Source organism: Carassius carassius, chromosome 18 (assembly GCF_963082965.1).
Source record: "Carassius carassius chromosome 18, fCarCar2.1, whole genome shotgun sequence".
NCBI lineage: Eukaryota > Metazoa > Chordata > Actinopteri > Cypriniformes > Cyprinidae > Carassius > Carassius carassius.
The window spans coordinates 15,958,163-15,982,290 of NC_081772.1; the positions used below are offsets into that span (position 1 = coordinate 15,958,163).

The following is a 24,128-nucleotide window of genomic DNA, read 5'->3' on the forward strand; positions in this document are numbered from 1 at the left end:
ACGACATCACTAGCTAGGCCGCATATTCCATCGCCAGATCCGAACCAAGCGAAGTGAAGGAAGACGGGTGTCCTTTCCGTACACTGAGTGTGGTGGGTGAGTCTTCGTGCTGTGAAAACCTATAATTTTGACGTGGTGCTGTATATTGCTGTGGGCTGCTGTGTATTGCCGTGTGTCCTGTCAGATAAACCCCCGCCTTCACGCACTTCGGCGTGGGAGGACAAGGAGATTGCTGGTCCTAGCCTAGTTCAGTACAGTATATGTTGTGAGCGTGCTTCAGATCTCCGGAGATAGCACGGTACGCTGTGTCCAGCCCAGAGGTGAAAGCCATCCAAAGCAGAGTAACTGTGTTTTGTGTCCAAGTTGATACCTGTGGAGAGGAAAGGAAAGAGAGTGAGTAACACAAGGAGAAACAGAGGAAACCGGTACTTACAGTGCGCTGTGTTCAGCCCAGAGGTGAGAGCCATTCAAAGCAAACTAACGGTGCTATTGTGCCCAAGTTGATATCTGTGGAGAGAAAAGGAGAGAGAGGGAATAACACGAGGAGGAATAGAGCGAACCCTGTACTTACAGTACGCTGTGTCCAGCCCAGAGGTGAGAGCCATTTAAAGCAAACTAACTGTGCTATTGTGCCCAAGTTGATACCTGTGGAGAGAAAAGGAGAGAGAGGTGAATAACACGAGGAGGAATAGAGCGAACCCTGTACTTACAGTACGCTGTGTCCAGCCCAGAGGTGAGAGCCATTCAAAGCAAACTAACTGTGCTATTGTGCCCAAGTTGATACTTGTGGAGAGAAAAGGAGAGAGAGAGTGAATAACACGAGGAGGAATAGAGCGAACCCTGTACTTACAGTACGCTGTGTCCAGCCCAGAGGTGAGAGCCATTCAAAGCAAACTAACTGTGCTATTGTGCCCAAGTTGATACCTGTGGAGAGAAAAGGAGAGAGAGTGGGTAACACGAGGAGAGACTGAGGAAACCTGTATTTACGCCGCTGCCTGTGGAGAAAGAGAAAGCGAGTGAGCACCCAAGGAACGAACTGTGTGAACCAGTACTTACTGTGAGCTGTAATCAGCGAAGAGGTGAGAGCAGAACCAAGCTGAACTAACTGTGCCTGTGTGTCCCAGCCGTTGCCTGTGGAGAAAGAGAAAGCGAGTGAGCACCCAAGGAACGAACTGTGTGAACCAGTACTTACTGTGAGCTGTAATCAGCGAAGAGGTGAGAGCAAAACCAAGCTGAATTAACTGTGCCTGTGTGTCCCAGCCGTTGCCTGTGGAGAAAGAGAAAGAGCCCGTTGCCTGTGGAGGAAGAGAAAGAGAGTGAGCACCTCGAGAACGAACTGTGTGAACCAGTACTTACCGTGAGCTGTATTCAGCGAAGAGGAGGAAGAAGGAGGGCGCTACGGATACCTAAGACTCAGGCCGGGGCCCGAGTCCCACGCCCCGGATCCCCGTGGCCCCCTTGCTCCCTGACCTCTTCCCGGCCATAGCCCATCTGGAGGGCCGAGTCAGAGTTTAGTTTTAATTGCCCTTTCCCTATTCCCCAAGCTATTTTTAGATATTTAAATAAAGATTGTTTTATCACTTACTTGTTCTCGTGTTGTTTGGCCATTGGGTCGGGTTTGGGGACCTCCTCGAGGTGGAAGTTGAGAAGGGGTGTGGCTTAGTTAAAGCATAGCCAGCCCCTGGGTGTGACAGATTTGGCGTAGTCGGCAGGGTTTCCACCTCGAGTTGAGTAACCAAGGTCGTCCAATGACCGACAACGCGGGGCTTTCAGCCCAACCCCGTGCCATGCCCGTTTTTATGGGGAGCCCCTGGATTCAAAAATATGGGGGGACAGAATCCGAGGTACGATTGTCTGAATGGAAGGCTCAACTAGAGTACTTGGCCGACCTACAGGGCCTTAGTGCAGCCCAGCGGCTTCAATTTGTGTTAAACTCCCTGGATGGAGAAGCGCGGCGAGAGGTGCATGCCGCCCCCGAAGCCGTTAGAGCTAACGCCCAAACCGTGTTCCAGTTCCTCACTGAACAGTATGGTGACCACACCCCCGTAGCTGTCCTTCGCTCCCAGTTCTTCAATTGTAAGCAGGGCCCCCGCCAACCGATTAGAGCTTTCGCCCTGAGGTTGCGAGAGCAATTCGCCCGACTACAGACCCGTCGGGACCACGGGTTGGGAGATGGAGAGACTCTATTGCGGGACCAGTTTCTTCTGGGGTTGAAGGAGGGTCCGGTGAGACAGAGCCTACGTATCCAGTTTCGAAGGGACCCGGGTCTTACGTTCGAAGATCTGAAGAAAGAGGCACTGGCCCTGGAAGGTGATGAGACTGAGGTGAGTGGTTCCCCAGTGTGTGCGGTTGTCAGTGAAGTAGCACCAGCACAACCCGGAGGCCCTGACTGGAAGCAAGCACTGAAGGCTGAACTTTTGAAAGATGTCCGCGATCAGATGTCTGAACTGTCTAAAGCCCTCGTAGGAGAATTGCGCCAAGGACGGGCGCGGGAGGAACCACGGCCGGCGCCCCGAGACCGAGTGTACTCAGAGGGAGGCCGAGAGCCGTTCAGGCGCCCGAACCACTTTAACCGGCCCCGTTTCGAATGGGACGAGCAAGGGCGACCCATCTGTAACCGCTGTGGCAAACCAGGTCACTATAGCCGTCAGTGTGGGCCCCGCAGGGCGTCAGAAGGGGGTTTTTAGGTCGGCCGGCCACTGTGGGTCGTGTGGCCGGGACCCCTCGAGAAGACCCTGGAAGAGGATATGGCTCTAGGAGCCAGATGATTGGGCGTAGCCCCGTGGCGAAGGTGAGAGTGTGCGGCAAGGAGATTCAATGCCTGGTAGACACAGGCTCCCAAGTGACGTTGTTTGCTGAGAGTTTATCCGAAGAAGTGTTTGGGAAACAAGGGGCACCAGGGGCGGAGGCCCCCTGGCTTACTCTGAAGGGCGCAAACGGCCTCGACATCCCATATATTGGCTACCGATTGACGGACCTAGAGGTTCACGGAGTGATGGTCCCCCAGAAAGGTGTGATTATCGTGCAAGACCATTGTCTGGGTGCACATCGAGCCCTGTTGGGCATGAATGTCCTCGCTGATTGCTGGGAAGAGCTATTTCGGGCTAGGCCCGTATCGAAGATACCACCTGCAGAGAGGCCCAAGTGGGAGTGTGTGGTAGCTGACTGTCGAAGGGTGCAAATGAGCCAAGTCCGCAGGGAACAGGAAGAGGTAGGAAGAGTGATGTGTCGTTTTGCTTTGTCTGTCCCCGCAAAAAGTGAGGCTGTTGTGTGGGCGCGAGTACCGCCCCGAAGAGCGGGCCCAGAAGAGTGGGTGCTGGTGGAGCCCCATGTGGATTGTCCACAAGTGGAAGTGGCACGAGGATTATCGACGGTCCGGCGGGGGAGAGTCCCCGTGAGGATACGGAATGTACATCCATACGCGGTGCAACTACATCGGCACCAACGATTAGCCCGTCTGACAACGGTTACATCCCACCAAGTAAGGGAAGAGAGGGATATTAGTTTTCGTCAGGTGTGCCCCACTGTCATCGAGGTGGCCCTGACACAAGTAGACACCCCATGGGGTGGTATGGAGAGGAGTGTGCCGAGCCACCTGGCGGGTGAGTCGTTACAAGGGGAGGATTTAGAGCAAGCACAGACACAGAAGTTACAGGCCCTCCTTCGGAGATGGCAGCATGTGTTCGCCACCCACGACGAAGACTACGGATGCACCCAGGTGGTACGACATCATATACCTACCGGGGATGCAGGGCCCAGCCGGGAGAGGTATCGCCCAATTCCGCCCACTTTGTATACCGAGGTACGTACACTCCTGCAAGGCATGCTGAAGCAAGGAGTTGTTAGGGAAAGCAGCAGCCCGTGGGCGGCCCCCATAGTGCTGGTGCAAAAGAAGACGGGGGCTTGGAGATTCTGCGTGGACTACCGTAAGCTGAACCTCGTGACTAAGAAAGACGCTTTCCCTTTGCCACGGATCGAAGATTCGCTTGCCAGCCTCACGCAGTCGGCATGGTACTCTACCCTAGATTTGGCCAGTGGCTACTGGCAGGTGCAGGTGGCCGAAGCAGACCGGGAGAAGACTGCCTTTACAACCCCGTTTGGACTATTTGAATGGGACCGGATGCCTTTCGGGCTCTGTAACGCTCCGGCCACCTTCCAGCGGCTGATGCAGCGGTGCTTGGGAGGTCAGTTAATGGAGTCAGTATTAGTTTACCTGGATGATGTGATTGTCTACTCCCCAGATTTTGATTCACACCTGAGGCACCTCGAGGAAGTCTTTCGGGCCATGGAGAAGTACGGATTGAAGCTACAGCCCAATAAGTGTCACTTACTACGGAGAGAAGTCAACTTTCTGGGCCACGTGGTCAGTGCGGCTGGAGTGTCCGTCGATCCTGGAAAGGTATCGGCCGTGAAGGACTGGAAGGCCCCGAGGACAGTGAGGTCGTAACCGGGGCCGGGGGTCGCCCAACGTAGACTGGGATGCAAATTATGCCAGCAATCTCGGGCTGGGAGCGGTGTTGGCTCAACGGCAGGACGGAGTTGAGAGGGTCATCGCGTACGCCAGCCGGAGCCTCCACCCAGCCGAGAGGAACGATGCGAACTATAGTTCTTTCAAATTGGAGCTGCTGGCGTTGAAGTGGGCCCTAAGTGAGAAATTTAAAGACTACCTCTGGGGTGCCAAGGTGACGATCATTACAGACAATAACCCATTAGTACACTTACAGACGGCGAAGCTGGGAGCCGTGGAGCAGCGGTGGGTGGCCCAACTGGCCAACTTTGACTATCAACTACAGTACCGACCAGGGCGTGAACACACGAACGCGGACGTCCTCTCAAGGCTGCCCGAAGCGGAAAGCCCCGGAGGGGCCAGCCCGGAGGAGGGCTATATGGTAGGAGCAGTAGAGGCACCAGGCAGCAGACAAGAGGCCGTGCCTGAGAACTGGGGATGGGATCCCCGTCGGTGGAGGGAGAGACAGGCCAGGGATCAAGATGTGCGGCTGGTAAGAGAATGGCTGGAACAGGGCCGACGGCTGACGCCAGCGGAGAGGTTAGCCCAGACGGATACTGGGAGGAGGCTGCTGGGGCAATGGGACAGGCTGGAGCTGAGAGATGGCGTTTTGTGCAGAAGGGTCAGTGACCCGAAGTTGGGCGAAGAAGTACGCCAGATCGTGGTACCCGCAGATGAGGTAACGGCTTTAGTTTCGGCGTACCACAACCAGTTGGGGCATCAGGGACAGGAGAGGACCGTGTCCCTGCTTAGGAGATTCTTCTTTTGGCCCGGGCTAGAGGCATCGGTGCACGCCCTAATTCAAGCTTGCCCGAGATGCATATTGTTTAAGTCCAGACGGGAGGTCCGAGCGCCAATGGTACCCATCCATGCGAAGGCCCCCCTTCATATCATGGCTATGGACTTCTTGACACTGGGCCGACCACGAGATCGCTACCAGAACATCTTGGTAATAACGGATTTGTTCACAAAGTACGCTTGGGCTATCCCCACCCTCGACCAGACTGCAACCACCACCGCTACAGTTTTATGGCGGGCCGTCTTCCAGACGTTCGGATGCCCGGAGTTTCTGCACTCCGATCAAGGAGCCAACTTTGAGTCCAGGGTAATTAGAGAACTATGCCAGTTGTACGGTTGCACGAAAACTCACACCACTTCGTATCATCCTCAGGGGAACGGCGGCTGTGAGAGATTCAATCAGACCCTATTGGGGCTGCTGGGGACCTTGGACCAACAACGGCAGGACGATTGGGTGAGTGCCTTGCCAAACCTCCTACAGGCCTATAACAACAGTATACATGGTACTACGGGTTACGCTCCCACTTACCTGATGTTTGGCAGACACATACGAATGCCTACTGACCTGGTCCTAGGAGTGATAGCCGACCAAGAGGAAGCAAGTGTAACGGAGTGGGTGGGGCGCCATCACCAGCGCTTGCATTTCGCCTACGAGCAGGTGTCGAAAAGGATACAGACGGCAGGAGAGAAAAGTAAGCGGTTGTATGATCGGACTGCTAGAGAAGCCCCTCTACTGCCAGGAGAGAGGGTGTTGGTGAGAGATAATCGGCGGCAGGGGAAGGGGAAACTGAGTGACCGTTGGGAGGCCACCCCTTATGTAGTCTGCCGGCAGCAGAGGCCGGGGCAGCCGGTCTATACCATCCGGCCAGAAGGGAAGTCAGGCCCCGACCGTGTGGTGCACCGGAACATGATTCGCCCATGCCCTAACTACCCTGAAGCCGTGGAAGAAGTCCCCACGGAACCTGTACCAGCGGCCCCCTGGATTGAAGGTTGGGCTGTGGTACCAGGGAGACCCGTGGTGGCACCACCCCCGATCGCCCCGAGAGAACCAGAAGCAGCCCCTGAACAAGCTGAGCCCGATTCACCAGTGAGACGATCCCAGCGAGAGAACCGAGGCCGACCCCCTGCCCGCTATGGGGAGTGGACAGCCCGAGGACGTTCTAGGGACTAGAACGGATTGGCGGGGGAGGATGTCACAAGGTGACGATCTTTAGGGGCGGAACCAAAATTTGGGAAGTTTGGTTCCGCCCGGAAGCGTTCCGCCCGGACCGGAAAAACAGAACACCGGAACTTCCGGTGGCGCCGTAAGAAGGAAAATCAGGGAATTCGATGCACCTGTGCCTAGTTAGGGACAGCGGTTGGTGATTGGAGGATACGCTGGACAAGGCAGTACTTAAGGCCAAGTTATTTCCCAGTCTGGGAAGCTCTTTTTGGTGTGTGTGAAGCACTGGGTTGTGCCCGTCTTGGTACGCTGCTGGTAGCTGTCTAACTCTCTCTCTCCCTCAGGCTGGAATTGTATGATTGTGAAGACATCGCGAACCTTAAAGGTTGAGAAGTGAACAGATTATACGGCGAACTGAGACGACGTGAAAAAGGGGATTGGAAGTGGCATTGATGTGAGTACTAAGAGCCAGTCGAAAGTGCCCTGTATATTGACCTGGCGTTGTGTAGATCTCTCCAGGAGGAGGAGGGCGGCCCTACCCCTAATATAGTGTGGTGGGAGAGCCGAAGGAATACTTATTGAAGTAGTCACAACGACGACATCACTAGCTAGGCCGCATATTCCATCGCCAGATCCGAACCAAGCGAAGTGAAGGAAGACGGGTGTCCTTTCCGTACACTGAGTGTGGTGGGTGAGTCTTCGTGCTGTGAAAACCTATAATTTTGACGTGGTGCTGTATATTGCTGTGGGCTGCTGTGTATTGCCGTGTGTCCTGTCAGATAAACCCCCGCCTTCACGCACTTCGGCGTGGGAGGACAAGGAGATTGCTGGTCCTAGCCTAGTTCAGTACAGTATATGTTGTGAGCGTGCTTCAGATCTCCGGAGATAGCACGGTACGCTGTGTCCAGCCCAGAGGTGAAAGCCATCCAAAGCAGAGTAACTGTGTTTTGTGTCCAAGTTGATACCTGTGGAGAGGAAAGGAAAGAGAGTGAGTAACACAAGGAGAAACAGAGGAAACCGGTACTTACAGTGCGCTGTGTTCAGCCCAGAGGTGAGAGCCATTCAAAGCAAACTAACGGTGCTATTGTGCCCAAGTTGATATCTGTGGAGAGAAAAGGAGAGAGAGGGAATAACACGAGGAGGAATAGAGCGAACCCTGTACTTACAGTACGCTGTGTCCAGCCCAGAGGTGAGAGCCATTTAAAGCAAACTAACTGTGCTATTGTGCCCAAGTTGATACCTGTGGAGAGAAAAGGAGAGAGAGGTGAATAACACGAGGAGGAATAGAGCGAACCCTGTACTTACAGTACGCTGTGTCCAGCCCAGAGGTGAGAGCCATTCAAAGCAAACTAACTGTGCTATTGTGCCCAAGTTGATACTTGTGGAGAGAAAAGGAGAGAGAGAGTGAATAACACGAGGAGGAATAGAGCGAACCCTGTACTTACAGTACGCTGTGTCCAGCCCAGAGGTGAGAGCCATTCAAAGCAAACTAACTGTGCTATTGTGCCCAAGTTGATACCTGTGGAGAGAAAAGGAGAGAGAGTGGGTAACACGAGGAGAGACTGAGGAAACCTGTATTTACGCCGCTGCCTGTGGAGAAAGAGAAAGCGAGTGAGCACCCAAGGAACGAACTGTGTGAACCAGTACTTACTGTGAGCTGTAATCAGCGAAGAGGTGAGAGCAGAACCAAGCTGAACTAACTGTGCCTGTGTGTCCCAGCCGTTGCCTGTGGAGAAAGAGAAAGCGAGTGAGCACCCAAGGAACGAACTGTGTGAACCAGTACTTACTGTGAGCTGTAATCAGCGAAGAGGTGAGAGCAAAACCAAGCTGAATTAACTGTGCCTGTGTGTCCCAGCCGTTGCCTGTGGAGAAAGAGAAAGAGCCCGTTGCCTGTGGAGGAAGAGAAAGAGAGTGAGCACCTCGAGAACGAACTGTGTGAACCAGTACTTACCGTGAGCTGTATTCAGCGAAGAGGAGGAAGAAGGAGGGCGCTACGGATACCTAAGACTCAGGCCGGGGCCCGAGTCCCACGCCCCGGATCCCCGTGGCCCCCTTGCTCCCTGACCTCTTCCCGGCCATAGCCCATCTGGAGGGCCGAGTCAGAGTTTAGTTTTAATTGCCCTTTCCCTATTCCCCAAGCTATTTTTAGATATTTAAATAAAGATTGTTTTATCACTTACTTGTTCTCGTGTTGTTTGGCCATTGGGTCGGGTTTGGGGACCTCCTCGAGGTGGAAGTTGAGAAGGGGTGTGGCTTAGTTAAAGCATAGCCAGCCCCTGGGTGTGACATTAACAGAAGCTCCTCACACCTATCTGAGCAGTTAAAAAGTCATGGACAGATGTGCTTTAGATGTGGACAGACAAGATTATGTCATTAGTATTCATAGGCTTTAAAGCGAAACATTTATATGTACATTTATATGTACTTTTTTACATTTAGATTGGCATAAAATGTACAATATCAAGATATTGACAGCATTTTCTTCTGATGACATCAATGCTCAAGCACAATCCGATAGCAGGACTCTATGGAAAACTATGGGAAACTATGGAAAAACTTTGTCAGAAATATGTGTGGAACATATTTCATTCCAATTGAAAATTAACAAAACAAAATTAAATCAATTTTTTATAAATACTATAATAAACAGTTTATCCATTACATGAATTCATCATTCCATGAACCTCAAACGATTCATACACATTTGCATATCATGAAATTTGTTCATACATGAAAGTGTTTATTTTACAGAGCAAATGTTGGATGGACACATAGTTCAATAATGCTTTGTTATATGTCTAGAAGAATTATGTGTGAGTGGTTTTTCTCAAATACCACCTGATACAGCATGTGCAGACACATCCAACATCACACAAACATGAAAAGGCAAATCTCGGCATACCTTTACACAAGATGCACCTACACATCATAAAAGCGTTGGGAAGCAAAAGTGTTTGGGATGAATAGAGCTGGACATCAGATAGGAAGAGAGGTTGAGTGTGTTAAAATACATTCATCTTTGCCTGTAATATACAAAGACTATTATAGTGATCCATTGGCAAACTAATTTAATAAAACAAGTGTAAATAATGACTATGATTAAGACTGTGACAATGGTACTATTGAAACATCCTGACCAGTCTGAAACATTGGTCCAACCAGTGGCATGCGACTGAGGAATGGCTACTTGCTTGCCCACTATTGTTTTCGCAATACCATTTGGTGACACTAGTGGTGCAGAAATCACACAGATTACCTATAAACTGCTCACAGAATTAGTAATGCTGTTTATCAGGTATTGTCCCCCTAAGAACAAACACACGCATCAAGCATCCGCATAAAAACATTTGCAACAGTGCACAGAGAAGATTAATGTTTCATCAAAAGTCTAATTAAGCATCTCAAAGCATAAGAGAGAAAGGAAATGTGTAGTCAAAGGAAGATGGGAAGCCTCAGCCGAGATCAAACATTCAGGATTTCAGCTCTGAAAGACACTGGAATTACACCTGGAATTAACATTAATTTCACAAGTAGTCAGTTCTGTATACAAGTGTAAATACTGTCCAAAACAGTGTTGATCCGAACATTCAGACGACATATGGAGCAAACAAGGGTTTTCTTTGCTGGTTAAGTGCAGTTTTTAAAGAAAATAAGTGTCTCATTGAAAAATTTGGAATGCAAAACATATGGAAAGTTGCTGTTTAATAGCACAGATTATGTGAAACAATTCCAAAATACAGTATAAATACAAGTTTATTTTAGAGCAGATTGGTTACATGAGATGTTACTACACCATGATTTGTCTCGCCCGAGCACTTGTGACTGGATCACCTGAGACAGATGTTAATATAAGATACTAGCATGTTTGTAATTGATCCTATCCTATCAGGGTCAGTCTGATAGGATATGCCATCATTCAAATGAATGTCCACCACAGCACTACAGAGATCTCTGTGAGAAGTTCAACATCCAATAACAAAGAAAGACAGAAGGGAAAAGATACCAATATGTAAAAAATTTAAGAAAAGCATTCTGGGCAAAGCAAATCACAATTAGCTGAAATACAAGAAAGAAGGCCAGTGTGTGTGAGAGAGATGAGAATAGTAGCTTTCTGTCATTATATTTGATGAAAACGAATGACCTTGCTCTCATCAACCAGCCATACAAAAATGGACTACACAACGCCTCTCTCTCTGTCTCTTTTTCAATGTATGCACGCAAGATGGCATGTCTACCCATGACACTCACATACACAGGGACATAAATCATAAAACACGGCTTATATGGTGACCCACATACACAGAGACGAAAAACAGAAAGACCTCATCCTAAGAGATCCAAGCCAAACAAACGCATGGACAGATGGTGCAGGAAATTACCATATCTGTCTCCTCACTATTCATCTCTCTGAAGACACCTCACTGTCCTGTTCCAATCCAATCCTCTTTTTCTTTATTTTCCATGCTATACACCACAGTTCAACATGTTTGTGTTGTGTATAGTCTAGATTCCAAGAGCAGAGGGGATTTGTAATGCAGTCTATTGTACTATGCTCAGCCTTTCACATGCACTTACACGGCACAATTGTGTTTCTGCCAAAGACCCGGGATCAATATAACCAGCTTTCACCCAGACACACTCGCAGCACTCTCATGCTGAATGCAGAAGTGTCTTTTTGACAGTGCAGTGCACAATGAAGAAGCTCTTACGCTGTTTAACGCTGACCCAACAGAGAAGTTCAACTTGAATGTTTTATGTTCCGTGCTGGGACGTTCTGTTGTCAGATATGCAGAGGGTGTTTGAGTACCTGTGTTATGTTTTTCTGAATGGTGTGCATAGCAACTGTGCAAAGATAACATTCATTTTATGTCTTAGAAATAAATAATATATGACGATAAAAACATACTCAAAATGTCAAATCCAAATTCCCCTGACTATTTGTGTGAAAACACACCTGCGCACACACATATTAGGTCATCTCAGCCATGCTGCAGTGTCCCTCACTGCTTGGTAGCATCAAAACAAAACATGCTTCATCACAAAATGCAACCATAATCACCTCTACACTGTCCCCTGCCATACAACTGCAATAAATAAACACAACATGATGCATTTTTTCTTTTTTTAAATTAAATATTAGACATCACAGTAGAATCTAGAATCTATAAACTTCAAATGACAATAACACACACATATGCATGCAATGCACAAACACATACAAGTATGCAAGCAATTGTTTAGGTAAAAAAAAAACGGGATCAGTTGGGATTTATACAGGTCGTTGAGAATGATGTATGGACACACACACAAACACACACCTATACACACAATCAGATGCACACATTGCAGTGCTGGATGGGATGGGGCACAGTGCGACTTGTCCTGTTTAAGTCTAGAAGATGAGATGGTACTTATGGGCACAACTCACATCAAGTACACGTACACAGGACATTGGCGAGAGCCAATGTGTGTGTTACTCACAGTTCTGAGTAGAGGATGTGCAGGTTGCCCACATTGTCAGTGTAGTTTGCTGGACTGAGCCAGGGCAGAACCAACAGCAGCAGAGCTTTCATGACCCTCTCTCTCCAGGGTCTCTTGTCTTGAGACTCTCTTTCTTTTGCTTTCTTTCTAGGCTGAATGCAGTCTTTCCTATCCGGCTTCCTCCCTGGCCCTCGCTTCTACACCTCTACTACAGTTCTGACCCCCCCTCCCGCCTTTCTCTCATTAAAAAAGCTACTCTTCCTTTTCCTTTTCTTCTGGTTTCTCCGTCTTTCCACTTTTCTTTTTTTCCTCACCTCCCTCAGTCTTTTAGCCCGGTCATCTCAGCAGTAGAGAGATCAGCAGCAGTGGACGGAGAGGTAAAGACTGGGAGTGCTGCCAGTGGAGGAGAACAGAGAGTGCAGGGTGAAGAAAGACTTGAGAAGAGTCAGGAGCGGCATCTGGAATGGGCACAGGTGCATGGAAGCCGAGATGGAGAAGAAAAGAGAAAGGTGAGGTAGAAGGAGAAGAGGAGGCAGAGAGCAGTGTTTGCTGGCACACCAGTCGGGAGCGATGGTTGCGTTGCAGTCTAATCTGTCCTGGGCATCATCCAAGAGTAAGAGGATTTACGCTCACGAGCCCACATGCTGCTGTGAATGTGTGAGAGAGAGAGAGTGAGAGAGAGTATGTGTGAGTGTGGCAACACAGTGTCTGACTTATACTGCAGCATGCTCTACAGAGAGAGAGAGAGAACTGGGGCGAACCAACTGACACAGAAGAGAGGGGGAGTTGCAGGCTTGGGTGGTCCATCTATCATTGTCTATATGCCTCAATGGTAGAGCATATGGCAAAGACCACCCCCCTCTGCAATGCAATGGTTCGTTCAGCTATGAAGGGATGTGTGTGTGTGTGTGTGTGTGTGTGTGTGTGTGTGTGTGTGAGTGTGTGTGTGTGTTTGTGGGTACGTGTGTGTTGAAGGTAGATGTGAAGGATGGATGGATGAATGGAAGAGACAGACAGACATGGAATTTCTTCTGTCTCTTCAGCTGTGTGAATCTAGCAATATATTTTTCAATCATTCTCCAAACAGACAATAACTCACAAGGTCATGTAATCAGACTATGGTTATAGGTTCATAGATCTCCAAACTTTACAACAGTTTCTATAACCATATGATTTGGTGACAGTATAACATGTGCTATTATCAATATTGCATGTTCATAAGAGCCTAAAGTGGTACATTCCCTCTCTGATCTGATCCAGGATTCCAGGAAAGTCTGTAAACCGCCAAATACATGCAGACTCAAGCACATGCTTACACACTGAGAAACAAAGTGCATCTAGACATGCTTGACTGCAAACACAAAAACAAAAGAAGTGACACAGACCAACATACAATACAAGATACAAACCTCTCTACATTTAATACAAAAAACCAAAGCACATGCAAACTAACTAAAACACAACAAAGCAGCAATCGAAACTGACTCAATACATCAGATCTTCTCACTACAATGTTATGAGTCACCAGTGTGAAGGAACCTTCACGGTTTAACATCCCATGATTACAAATGCTGGGACACAAACACAATCTGTAGCAGCTGATGCTGACAAATGCATCTCAGCTATTGAGCTTACGTGCATGGAATCTAGAGGAACTTTGTACTTTGTACAAACGTTCTCATAAAAAAAAATGCTTGAAGTGAATGGAAGGCCATTCTTACATAGAAAGAGTCACTGGCTGGTCCTCACAAGTTCTTGTTCTGCTTAAGTCCCATCACATTTTCAATGTTTTCCAACTTTACAGTCCTGGAACAGCTAAAACCACAGGAGACCATACCACTTTGGAGAAAGCAACGAGAGGAAGAGAAAGACAACGAAAGATGAACTGATAGCCTAAGTGCCCAAAAGATGTAAAAAGATGTGGGAGGGGAGAGGAGCAATAGTATGGAAAGAAGCAAGTGTGGGTTTTTGGTTGACTGGAGAAAAGGGCAAGTTGATTATGTTTCCATAAGGGGAATTTTAAATGAGAGGGAAACTTTCCATTAACGCCAGTAACAAAATGCAATTAATTTCAACAGAGGCCCTCAGGCCTGCGGAGCAGTAATGATTCAGAAACAGTCCAAAGGAACGACAGAGTCTCTACAATCCTGAAAATGGAGAGAGTGAGTAAGAGTTCCAATAAAAAGCATTAGTAAGCATAATGTCCCCAAAGGCTTTGAGGTGGAAGATCAGTTTAACAGAGGTCACTATGGGGTTGCTACCTCTGAGGATTGGAGAACAAAATAAACCTCTAACAAAATAAACAAACAGATGCATGCATGCTGACGGAGGTATGCTCGACACATGTCTTCTATTGAGGCGAATCACTGACAAGAGTCTTTTATAAATGACAATGAATGAAGAGCTGCTCATGAATGCCAATGAGAAGATGAACTGTGAATTCAATGCATCAGTCACATTCAGCAATTTAAAACGGGCTTGCACATTACAATAACTTAAACTGTGTGTGCTTTGCCAAACCTTCAAATATAGACATCTGAATATGAGTCCTTACTGAAAACATCCTTCAAACCTGACTGAATATCAGGAACAACATCCTTTTTGACCAATAAGATTGAAGATTTTAGGTTTTAGTTTTGTGTTAGGATTAGGGATTGCCTCATATTTATCACCCCACCACTATTTTTTTTTATTTTTTTGTAAGCATTAAGATGTGGTTACATTTACCATGGACTGACATCATTTCACTGGGGAAATCCAGTCATTTCAATGAAAATTTGTGTGATGCAATTTCCCTAGATAAAGGGAATACATTTCTCTGGAAATTTGCAGCAGTGAAAATAGGTAAGCACAATTATAAAACGTATCAGCTTGACTCATGAATATTAATAAAGCAACATTACCTAATTAATATTCAGTAGGCCTAATGTCCTAATTGATTTGCTGAGAAGTAAACAGGCATTTGCCATAGGAAAATGGCGGCTTAGTGTTTGCATCAATGCATCTGTTGGCATCAGGTAAAGTAAAAAAAAACAATGATATTCCTTAAAAATAGTCGTAATGTTTGTTATGCCCCTGGTAGTATTCAAGTGATGATGAAATAAACATTGCTCCAGGACCAACAAAACTAGCAGATCCATGTTCTACTTGGATATATCACATTGGGTCTCAGACTGTCATCTTCCAAGCCTGTCTACCACCATGCTAAATTTCATTAAGAAGCTCAAATCTTGTTAAGATCACTACTATCATATAAAAAACAGCAGTGAGGGTGTTTTCCTTACCGGCTCCTGATGTGTCCTTCCATTTCTCCCCGCGGCATCACTTCAGTGCAGTGTTCAGTAAAGGGGCAGGACACCATCAGTTTATCCAGCAGCTTGTGCACCAGCAGGCTGGACTTCCGGCAGGTCTGCAGCATCAGTGGAGTGCGGTCCACTGGGCAGAAGTCGCTCTCCAGCAGGAAGTTTGTCAGACACTCCTGGCAATAGGTATGTCCACAGGGGGTGTCTACGGGCAGGATCAATGGCTGAAGGCAGATGTGGCACATAAGGTCATCATCCACCTCCTCTTTGTAAGTATATTCATGATTCTCCTCCTGTTGGTGTCGTTGTCCACAGACATGGCACAGGTCAGGGGGAGGGGAGGTGGGACTGACACCTGTTGCACCACAACCAGGCATTGCCACAGCGCCTGCCTCTTCCTGATCACTCATTGTGAAATGGTAGAAATGGTGTTGAAGTTTGAAGCGTTACTCAATCTTTGTGTGGTTGGAGGGCTTTGTTGTGTCAGGTTGCGTTTTGAGCCACCACCTGTACGGGAGGGGTACATAAAAAGAAAGAAAGAAAGGAACCATCATTTATAGCAAATAGGTGTGGCCACATAATAATCTTGTTAGCTGTGTTTGCTGGAAAAGCAGGTCGCACACACCCAAAGACACAATTTAGCAAAACGAGGGCAGCAAAAATTAGTTTTTAATTTCTGTCTGTTCTGCTCTTACTTTATTTTTAATTCCCTGAGCTGGTAGTAGGATAAATATCACACTTATCCAAAACTAATTTTATATTCCACTTGCAACAGAAATATCAATGCTGCACCTGAGATTCTTAAAAATCCCAGTAGGAGAAAAAGAAAAGTGTAATTTTATAACTGCCAGTTATAAATCCATACAGTGGAAGTTTTTATCAAGGTCACACAGAGACAGCTATTTTCTAGCATTACTCTGAAAGCAATTATACCTGGCTTCATGTGAGCCTGTCATTTACTAGTGAAAAGAATTGAGTTTGTGTGTGTTTCTTTGTAGCTAAATTTACATAAACTCCTAGCTTAGATTTAACTAAGCTTCAAGCTTAAACAAATAAATGTAGTTCGCCCTTAAGTGAATATTTTGTAATTATTTACTCACTTTCTAGTCATTCTGAATTTGTAATTTTATTATTAACAGTATTATTTTATTTGAAATAAAAAAGTTAACTAATGTTTTGATATTTTTAATGGTATATTAAATGGTATAGTCTCTATAAACTGTCATTTTATAGTAAATTAATAAATGTTCCACAGTAAAAACAACAGCATACCAGTTTGGAATGACATGTGGGTGAGTAAATAAAGACAAATGTTTAAATTTCACTTGTAAAAGAAATCCTGTGGTCGGGATGTTTTTTCTTAAGACTGAGTGCATAACCACACCTGTTGTAGTACAGACAACTTATTCACACGTGAGAGTTTGCATGGTTACGATGGGAGTGTAAAATTATTACAGCCATAAAATTTTGTCTGGAGTATCTCACTAAGTACACTCTCTGCACTGAACACATGTACACACCCTCATATTCTCCCAGTATCTTTCTGTGCATTTCTCAGATTTTGTGAAGTCATCCACTGTTGATTTAAAGAGGAAACCCTTGAACAACAGGGCACTGCAGGTGAATGCATGAGAATAGCTTTATTGTCTTCCTCCCTGTAATCTGATCTGAACTTAACCAGAACTATATAAGAGGACACACACACACTCCCACCCATAAAGGAGTGGGCCCAAGGACATAGTTATACCTGGCAATCCTGCGTTCCCTGTAAATTATCCTCTCTTTAATGATCCTTCAGAGTGACTATATGGCTTGAGTATGTGACTGAGTTGCATTACACACACAAACACACAAAAATAATTGCTTTTACCCTGCGGCTCTTATTCAATTACGATTTTCCATTTTCTTTTGTCTTCCCGCATGCAAAGGCACTTCTGGTGAAAAAGTCATTGTCCTAAACAAACAGTATGACAGGACTTTCTTTCCTTAAACTCTGTCTCTCTAATATAGGATATAATATTGTTTCTTAAGTGACCTTTAGCCCAAAGGAAAGTGGTGGTTAGTTTACTAAGCATAAAGAGTGCTAATGGCATTAAAGTGCACAATCAACTAGAAAGCTTACACGCGTAAACAGCACATTTTGATCTTAGATCCAGTGGGATCAATGTTTAGTGACTGAAAATGCTGAAAATATCCTTAATAAATGGCTTGATAAAAGGAATATACAGACTTACACAGAACATAGTGTGTATTAATGGTTATATCCTGGTGTAATATTGTGCCTAATCAGCCTTGTCTTGTACGTGTGTGTGTCAGCACTTTATATCACTCAGCACAGACAAAACTTTATCCATCAAACAAAGTGCACAACAATGCACCACTGGAATTAATGCAAACGCAAACAGAAATATATAGTGGGGTCTAAAAGTCTGAGACCACTAGTGAAAATGCTTATAGATGCCACCCACCGTCCCTTGCCCCCAAAAAACATCTTAGCCTTGCAATGCCACCTGTGCTTCTGTTCGAACAGAATAGACAGACATGCTTGATGAAGGCAGCACTGTAAGAAAAGAGGCAGCTAGGTGGATCTCTTACTCTCAGTCCTGCTGTTGATCTGTTTTTGACTTCACCATGCTTTGTTCAGACATGTTGTAGAAGAACATTCCACAGCATATCTGAATCTTTGCATGCTATGATTTCAACTTGAACGAAGAGTTAAACATAACTCTAACAACTAAATACTGATTTGTGTGATTTGGCTGTTACAACAATAAATATGAAAAATAGAAATTAGATCTATAGACATTATAAAATCTATCTATATCTATACACACACACATGCGTGCACGCACACAATATTATGTAATAATTTTGTTGAACAGGGTTGAATGGTTGAGTTATAAGTCCTAACAAGGAGCCTTGGGGTTCCCTTTTGATTAAACATTCAACTGTTGTGTCATATAGCTAATAAATATTGCAATAAATCCATACAGTGATTAATGTACATATAATGACTTTTCAGTGGAAATTATAGATATTAATGAGCATAGCCACACACAAAAAATAACACTCACAGAGAGATGACAGAAGTGGGTGTTCTGAGTGAGTGAGTGAGTGCATGAGGAAAATAATTACAACTAATGCAAATATATCTCAAAAGAGACATTTTGGACAACACAATCCATATGAGAAATGAGGCTACATGTTTCTGGTATGTAGGAGAGGAACATCAGAACTTCATGCTAGCATAGCTTGGGGAGAGTTACATAAGTGTTCATATGTTAATCTACATAGCTCACCCCCACCTTTTAGTTTTCTGCGTCTTTCTGTACGAACCTCTCTCCTTCCATCTTCCTCTTCAACCCACTTTTATTCCAACATGTTTTCATTCTATTTCTTTAGACTCTTGTCTCAATCATATAATATGTCCCTCTCTATGCCATCTTATTGTTCCACTGATGTCACAAGTGTTTCAAAAATACTGTTTTAAAGCTTAAAATATTTGAATTAAATTAAAAATAGTTAATTATATGATCATGTAATGTTATAATGTACTACCATCTAACAAATGACTAGTATTTGTTTTATAGATGACATTTAATGTCTTATCACTGATAAAACCTAGCAGTTAAGGCATATACAGTAAAACTCAATAAAGAAGATAACAGAAAACATAGCAAAAGTGAGGCCGTAATTGGCCAAAATTGACATTTCTACACACACACACACACACACACACACACACACACACGCACACGCATACTGGCAGGTGACATGCTCTTGGTTTTCCTGGCTAAACAGCTGGTGGTCTGAACCACTAATACAAGAGGATAATGATGACGATGATCAATCTAAGCTAAAGGTGTTTACACTACAAATATATGTACATCAACATATGTGCCATACTTACACACATGCCTCTATGTGTATAAATACACACAAGTTGTCATGGGCTTTGTGACTTCAAAGGGTTCATGTTGCTTAATACACAAAGAAAGTTTCTCCACAGCTGTACTGAGTCAACAAGTACATGATTATCAAACAAAATCAACATCAGGTGAAAGTTAGTGACAAAATGTACTGAGTAAATATACTCAGACCCGTGTATTTCTCCCGCTTACCTGAACAGGTAATCCAACCGCTCCGGCAGAGGGAAAATGAGAAGGGGAGAGTGAGTGAGAAAAAGTAAAAGAGAAAATAAGAGGACTTTGTCCCTGTGGCCACAGGTTAAAAATTTCCCTGATGTCCGGTAAGCTTTGTAAATAGTCCTGGTGGTCTTCAAGTGAGTATTTCAATCCAGGGCCCCCTGGCCATCCTTTCATGTACAGGGACGCCAACTCCTGACGTACACATGCACGCACCTGATACAGGAAGTGAGAGAGAAGAGGCAGAGCTAAAATGGTAGGCAGTTAAACATGAGAACTGCCCTAACCTGCTCTGGTAGGGCCAGTAACTGGTTTTCATATACACACACACACACACACACACGGTGTAACTGAAAGGAAGATAGCAGTCTCTTAACATTAAACCATAGAAATAAAGAAAAAAGAAAAAATATGGCCAAAACTAGAATCTATAACAGCACACAAATAATTTTTTTTAAAGGAAGTAAATGTATATGTGCACCCACACCAACCCAAATGTAAATATGCTGGTGGTGTGTGGCAAGCTGTGACATGCCACTGGCAAATCCTTGTACATAACCCTGAACAAAGTGCTTTAAGAACCCCAAACAATTCACTAAAGCTGTTCCCTTTCGAGAGTACTCTCGTACTGCGTAAGCTAGCTTACGCTATGGGAAAAGGTCCCCTTTTACTCGAGAATATGAAGCCAAAAATTATCCTTAATTTTTAAATAATGTAAAACGCAGTGCTGCAGCACAGCAGACCCAAGCGAAGCGGCTCGCGCGCTTATTGGCTGTGCTGCGGCAACTGCAGCAACCTATGGTGAGGCGGCGGAGAGGAACAAACCAATGGGGGCGCTTCGCGCCTATTGGACGTCAGAGCGTGCCAAAATAGGCGTGGTTGGAACTATATAAGCCACCGCTTCACCATAGGGATCAGATTTCATCTCCTTCAGCGATCTCACCTGCACTTCGCTGTCTTCTCCGGAGAAGCCTCTACACGCCGTCGAAAAGCCTCTCAGCGGGATAGCACTGCAACGCAGATCTGAGGACGCCGGCTCGTGCTTCATCTCGACGCCGCCTTCAGCACTCGCTTCCTGCTGCGCCATCCGGCGTGACTATATCCTTTACAAAGCTAGTGTGTTTGCCGCTGCATCACACTTTTTTCTCCAGAATTCGAGGCGTTGTTTCAAATGCCTCGGGCCTGCGCTTCCTGCCGAGGCCATCTGCCCAGCGAGGACCGCCACATCATCTGTGTCTCCTGCCTGGGCCGCGAGCATGCTGAGAGCGCACTCTCCAAGGGCGGCTGCCCTGAGTGCGACAACATGGCTATATCGACCCTGCGGGCTCGATTAGCTCAAACCAGCCACGATGCTCCACCCGCTCCGCCTCTTCTCTCTCAAGTGCCGCGTAAGAAACGCCGCGATCAGAGAATGCCTGAGCACACTGCTACACGCGAGCTCACGCCGGAACACTCCCCGCGTGCCTCGCCCACTCTCTCTCCTTCGCCTGTCCTCTTCGTGGACGAGCAGCGCCAGTCCCTGCTCACCAGGGCCCCCTTCTCCTTCGGAGCGCCTGAGGCGGAAGAGGACAGACATGACAGCCTTTCTCTCGCCGCGTCCAGTAGTGAGGAATGGTCGGGCTCCATTGCGGACCCCCCCCCCCTCTACAGCACTCAGCTGCACCGGACAACGCGCTGATATCGACGCGGAGCTTACTCGCGTGCTTACAAGGGCTGTCAGCGACCTTCAGCTCGACTGGTCTCCTCCAGACGAGCCCGCTAAAAGCAGGCTGGACGAATGGTTCTTGCAGGGGCGCCCTTCGGCCCCTCCGCAAAGAAACGCCCCCTTCTTCCCGGAAGTTCACGATGAACTCACGAAGTCGTGGAAAGCCCCATTCTCCGCACGCTTGAAGACTTCTGTCTCGTCAGCGCTCTCCTCTGTCGACGGCGCCCGAGACCACGGTTACGAGAGCCTCCCCCCTCTCGAGGAGGCTATTGCTGCACACCTCTGCCCGCCCTCAGCCGCAGGATGGCGGTCGAAGCCTGTGCATCCATCCAAGCCGTGCCGCACCACCTCAGCTCTCGCTGGCCGAGCTTACACCTCTGCTGGTCAAGCTGCTTCGGCTCTACACACCATGGCTGTGCTGCAGGTTTTTCAGGCCAGACTTCTCCGTAACCTGGACGAGTCTGCCCCAGATACCTATGACTTTAAAGATCTCCGCAGCGCTACTGATCTAGCCCTGCGTGCGACAAAGACCAGAGCACAAGCGATCAGCCGAAGCATGGCAAGCCTCGCTGTTTTAGAGCGACACCTCTGGCTCACGCTCACGGAGATGAAAGACGCCGACAAATCCGCCTTTCTTGACTCTCCTATCTCGCCTTCCGGCCTCTTTGGCCAGTCGGTTAAGGGTTTCGCTGAACGCTTCACTGAGGCTCAGAAAACGTCACAGGCAATGAGACACTTCCTGCCGAAACGCTCTAGCTCTGCTGCGGGACGCCGTAGAAATGCGCCGCCCCCTCAGACCTCGAAGCCATCGCAGCCAGACTTACAGTCTCGCCCAGAGACCAAAACCCAGCACCGCTCTCGCTCTACGAGCCGCAAACCGCCAGAGAGACGGGGACCTCGGCCCAGGATTGTGCTGAACCCCGAGCCTCCGAAGCCCTCCTGACCTTCGGGCTGAAAAGACCGTGGTTAAGTCCCGCTGCGGCCGGACCACCACACAAGAAACCTCACATGCTTCCTCCAATCCCCTCACTAAAGGCGGTTGGAGATGTCTATACTGCAGTAAACGAGCCTGTTACAATGCACGCACGCCTGCACACAAACGCCGTTTTCACGGCGACCTCAATAAAGCACAAAAAGAGCTTTTTCTATGTAGGCAGTGTGCCCACTACACAGTACGCACCCCTACATGTATACACACTCCCCCAAGTGTCACAAAGACACACTCGGGTCTCCTTTCATGCCCACCTTCCCGCTCGCGCCGGAGGTGCTCTAAATGTAGCGCGCGTGCCCACTTCTCAGTGCGCAACCCTACAAATAAGCGCTGTCACCACAGTGTCACAAGCACAGCATACTCGAGCTACTGGTCCCCTCATAACAGGCGGCCAGTGCCCGAAGCACATTCAACCCATAGCCGCACGAGCCGCTGCATGGCAGGCCATCCCCGGCATATCAAATTGGGTTTTGAATATAATAAAACGAGGTTACTCGCTCCAGTTCGCTCGCAGACCGCCGCGCTTTCGCGCCGTGGTCGAAACGAAAGTGAAAAGCGAAATGACACACGTCCTTCGCGCCGAACTGATAAACCTTCTTGCAAAAGGGGCGATAGAAACTGTCCCCCCTGCGCAGCGCGAGTCAGGCTTTTACAGCCGCTACTTCCTCGTACCAAAAAAGGATGGCGGTCTCAGACCCATCCTAGATCTCAGACGTTTGAACAAAGCGCTTATGACGCGATCGTTCAAAATGTTAACTACCAAACAAATACTCGCGCAAATTCGCCCGAGGGATTGGTTTTTCTCAGTGGATCTGAAAGACGCTTACTTTCACATTCAAATAGCACCCCATCGAGTATTGAACTACCTCAACGACTGGCTAGTTTTAGCCCATTCCGAGGAACTACTGACGACACACAGATCCTGGATCCTCAGCCATTTAGAATGCCTGGGTCTCACGATCAACACTGTCAAGAGCGCTCTGTCTCCCAGCCAGAGGATTTCCTTTTTGGGGATAGACATAGACTCTGTGACATGTACAGCGCGTCTGACGTCACAGCGCGCTCTCACTATTCAGCATCTAGCCGTGTCGTTCAAAGCCGGGTCTCTTTACCCGCTCAAACGATTTCAGGAAATGCTAGGTCTGATGGCATCAGCCTCTGCGGTTCTCAAACTGGGCCTGCTGCGCATGCGCCCACTACAGCGCTGGCTGAGAGACCGTGTTCCAGCGCGCGCCTGGATTTCCGGCCGCGCGCGCATCAGGGTGACCCACGGCTGCATCACAGCTCTGGCCCCTTGGAAAATAGCCAACTGGTATCAGTTAGGTGTAAGCACGGGCGCTGTCTCGAAATGGAAAGTAGTCTCGACAGATGCATCCAACCTCGGTTGGGGCGCCCTGTACGAGGGCAGGTCTGCCTCCAGCCTCTGGTCGAGCCCGGAGCGACTGTTACACATAAACTGTCTGGAGATGATAGCGGTCGAACTATCCCTGAAAGCTTTCCTCCCATTTTTAAAGGGCCACAATGTTCTGGTCAGATCAGACAGCATGTCAGTGGTGGCCTACATAAATCGCCAGGGTGGTGTCAGGTCAGAAACCTTGCACACCCTGACCGAACGTCTTCTGACATGGGCACATTACAATCTGCGCTCGCTAAAGGCAGCGCATGTACCTGGCATCCTGAACCGGGGCCCGGACATGCTTTCCAGGGCGAATGTTCCCCCTGGGGAGTGGTCTCTTCACCCACAAACGGTTCAGTTGATGTCGAGCATCTTCGGCAGGGCAGAGGTCGACCTCTTCGCCTCAGAAGACAACGCTCATTGCCCAATATATTTTTCAAAGAGCAGGGACGCGCTGGCCCTCGATTGGCCCAGACGCCCGCTTTATGCCTTCCCACCGGTCGCGATGCTACCGCAGGTCATCGATCGGGTCAGGAAGAGCAGATGTGCTATGCTGCTAGTAGCCCCACTCTGGACGACCCAACCTTGGTTCTCCGAGCTGATGCAGCTGTCCAGTACAGCCCCATGGCCAATACCGCTGC

The 24,128-nt window shown here is 47.6% G+C and overlaps 1 protein-coding gene across 3 annotated transcripts in view; it reads right to left on the minus strand.

Annotated features, from left to right (window-relative positions):
- LOC132092535 (E3 ubiquitin-protein ligase LNX-like) overlaps positions 1-24,128 on the minus strand; it is a 77,183-nt gene that overhangs the window by 30,010 nt on the left and 23,045 nt on the right. For 2 of the 3 annotated variants that reach the window (XM_059498813.1, XM_059498812.1), the window contains exon 1: positions 11,949-12,654. In XM_059498813.1, the coding sequence (XP_059354796.1) occupies positions 11,949-12,040 (92 nt within the window). In that variant the 5' untranslated portion in view covers positions 12,041-12,654. Of the gene's footprint in view, positions 1-11,948; positions 12,655-15,232; positions 15,758-19,371; positions 19,612-24,128 lie in introns of those variants that run through there. The other variant, XM_059498811.1, reaches the window with a different exon arrangement.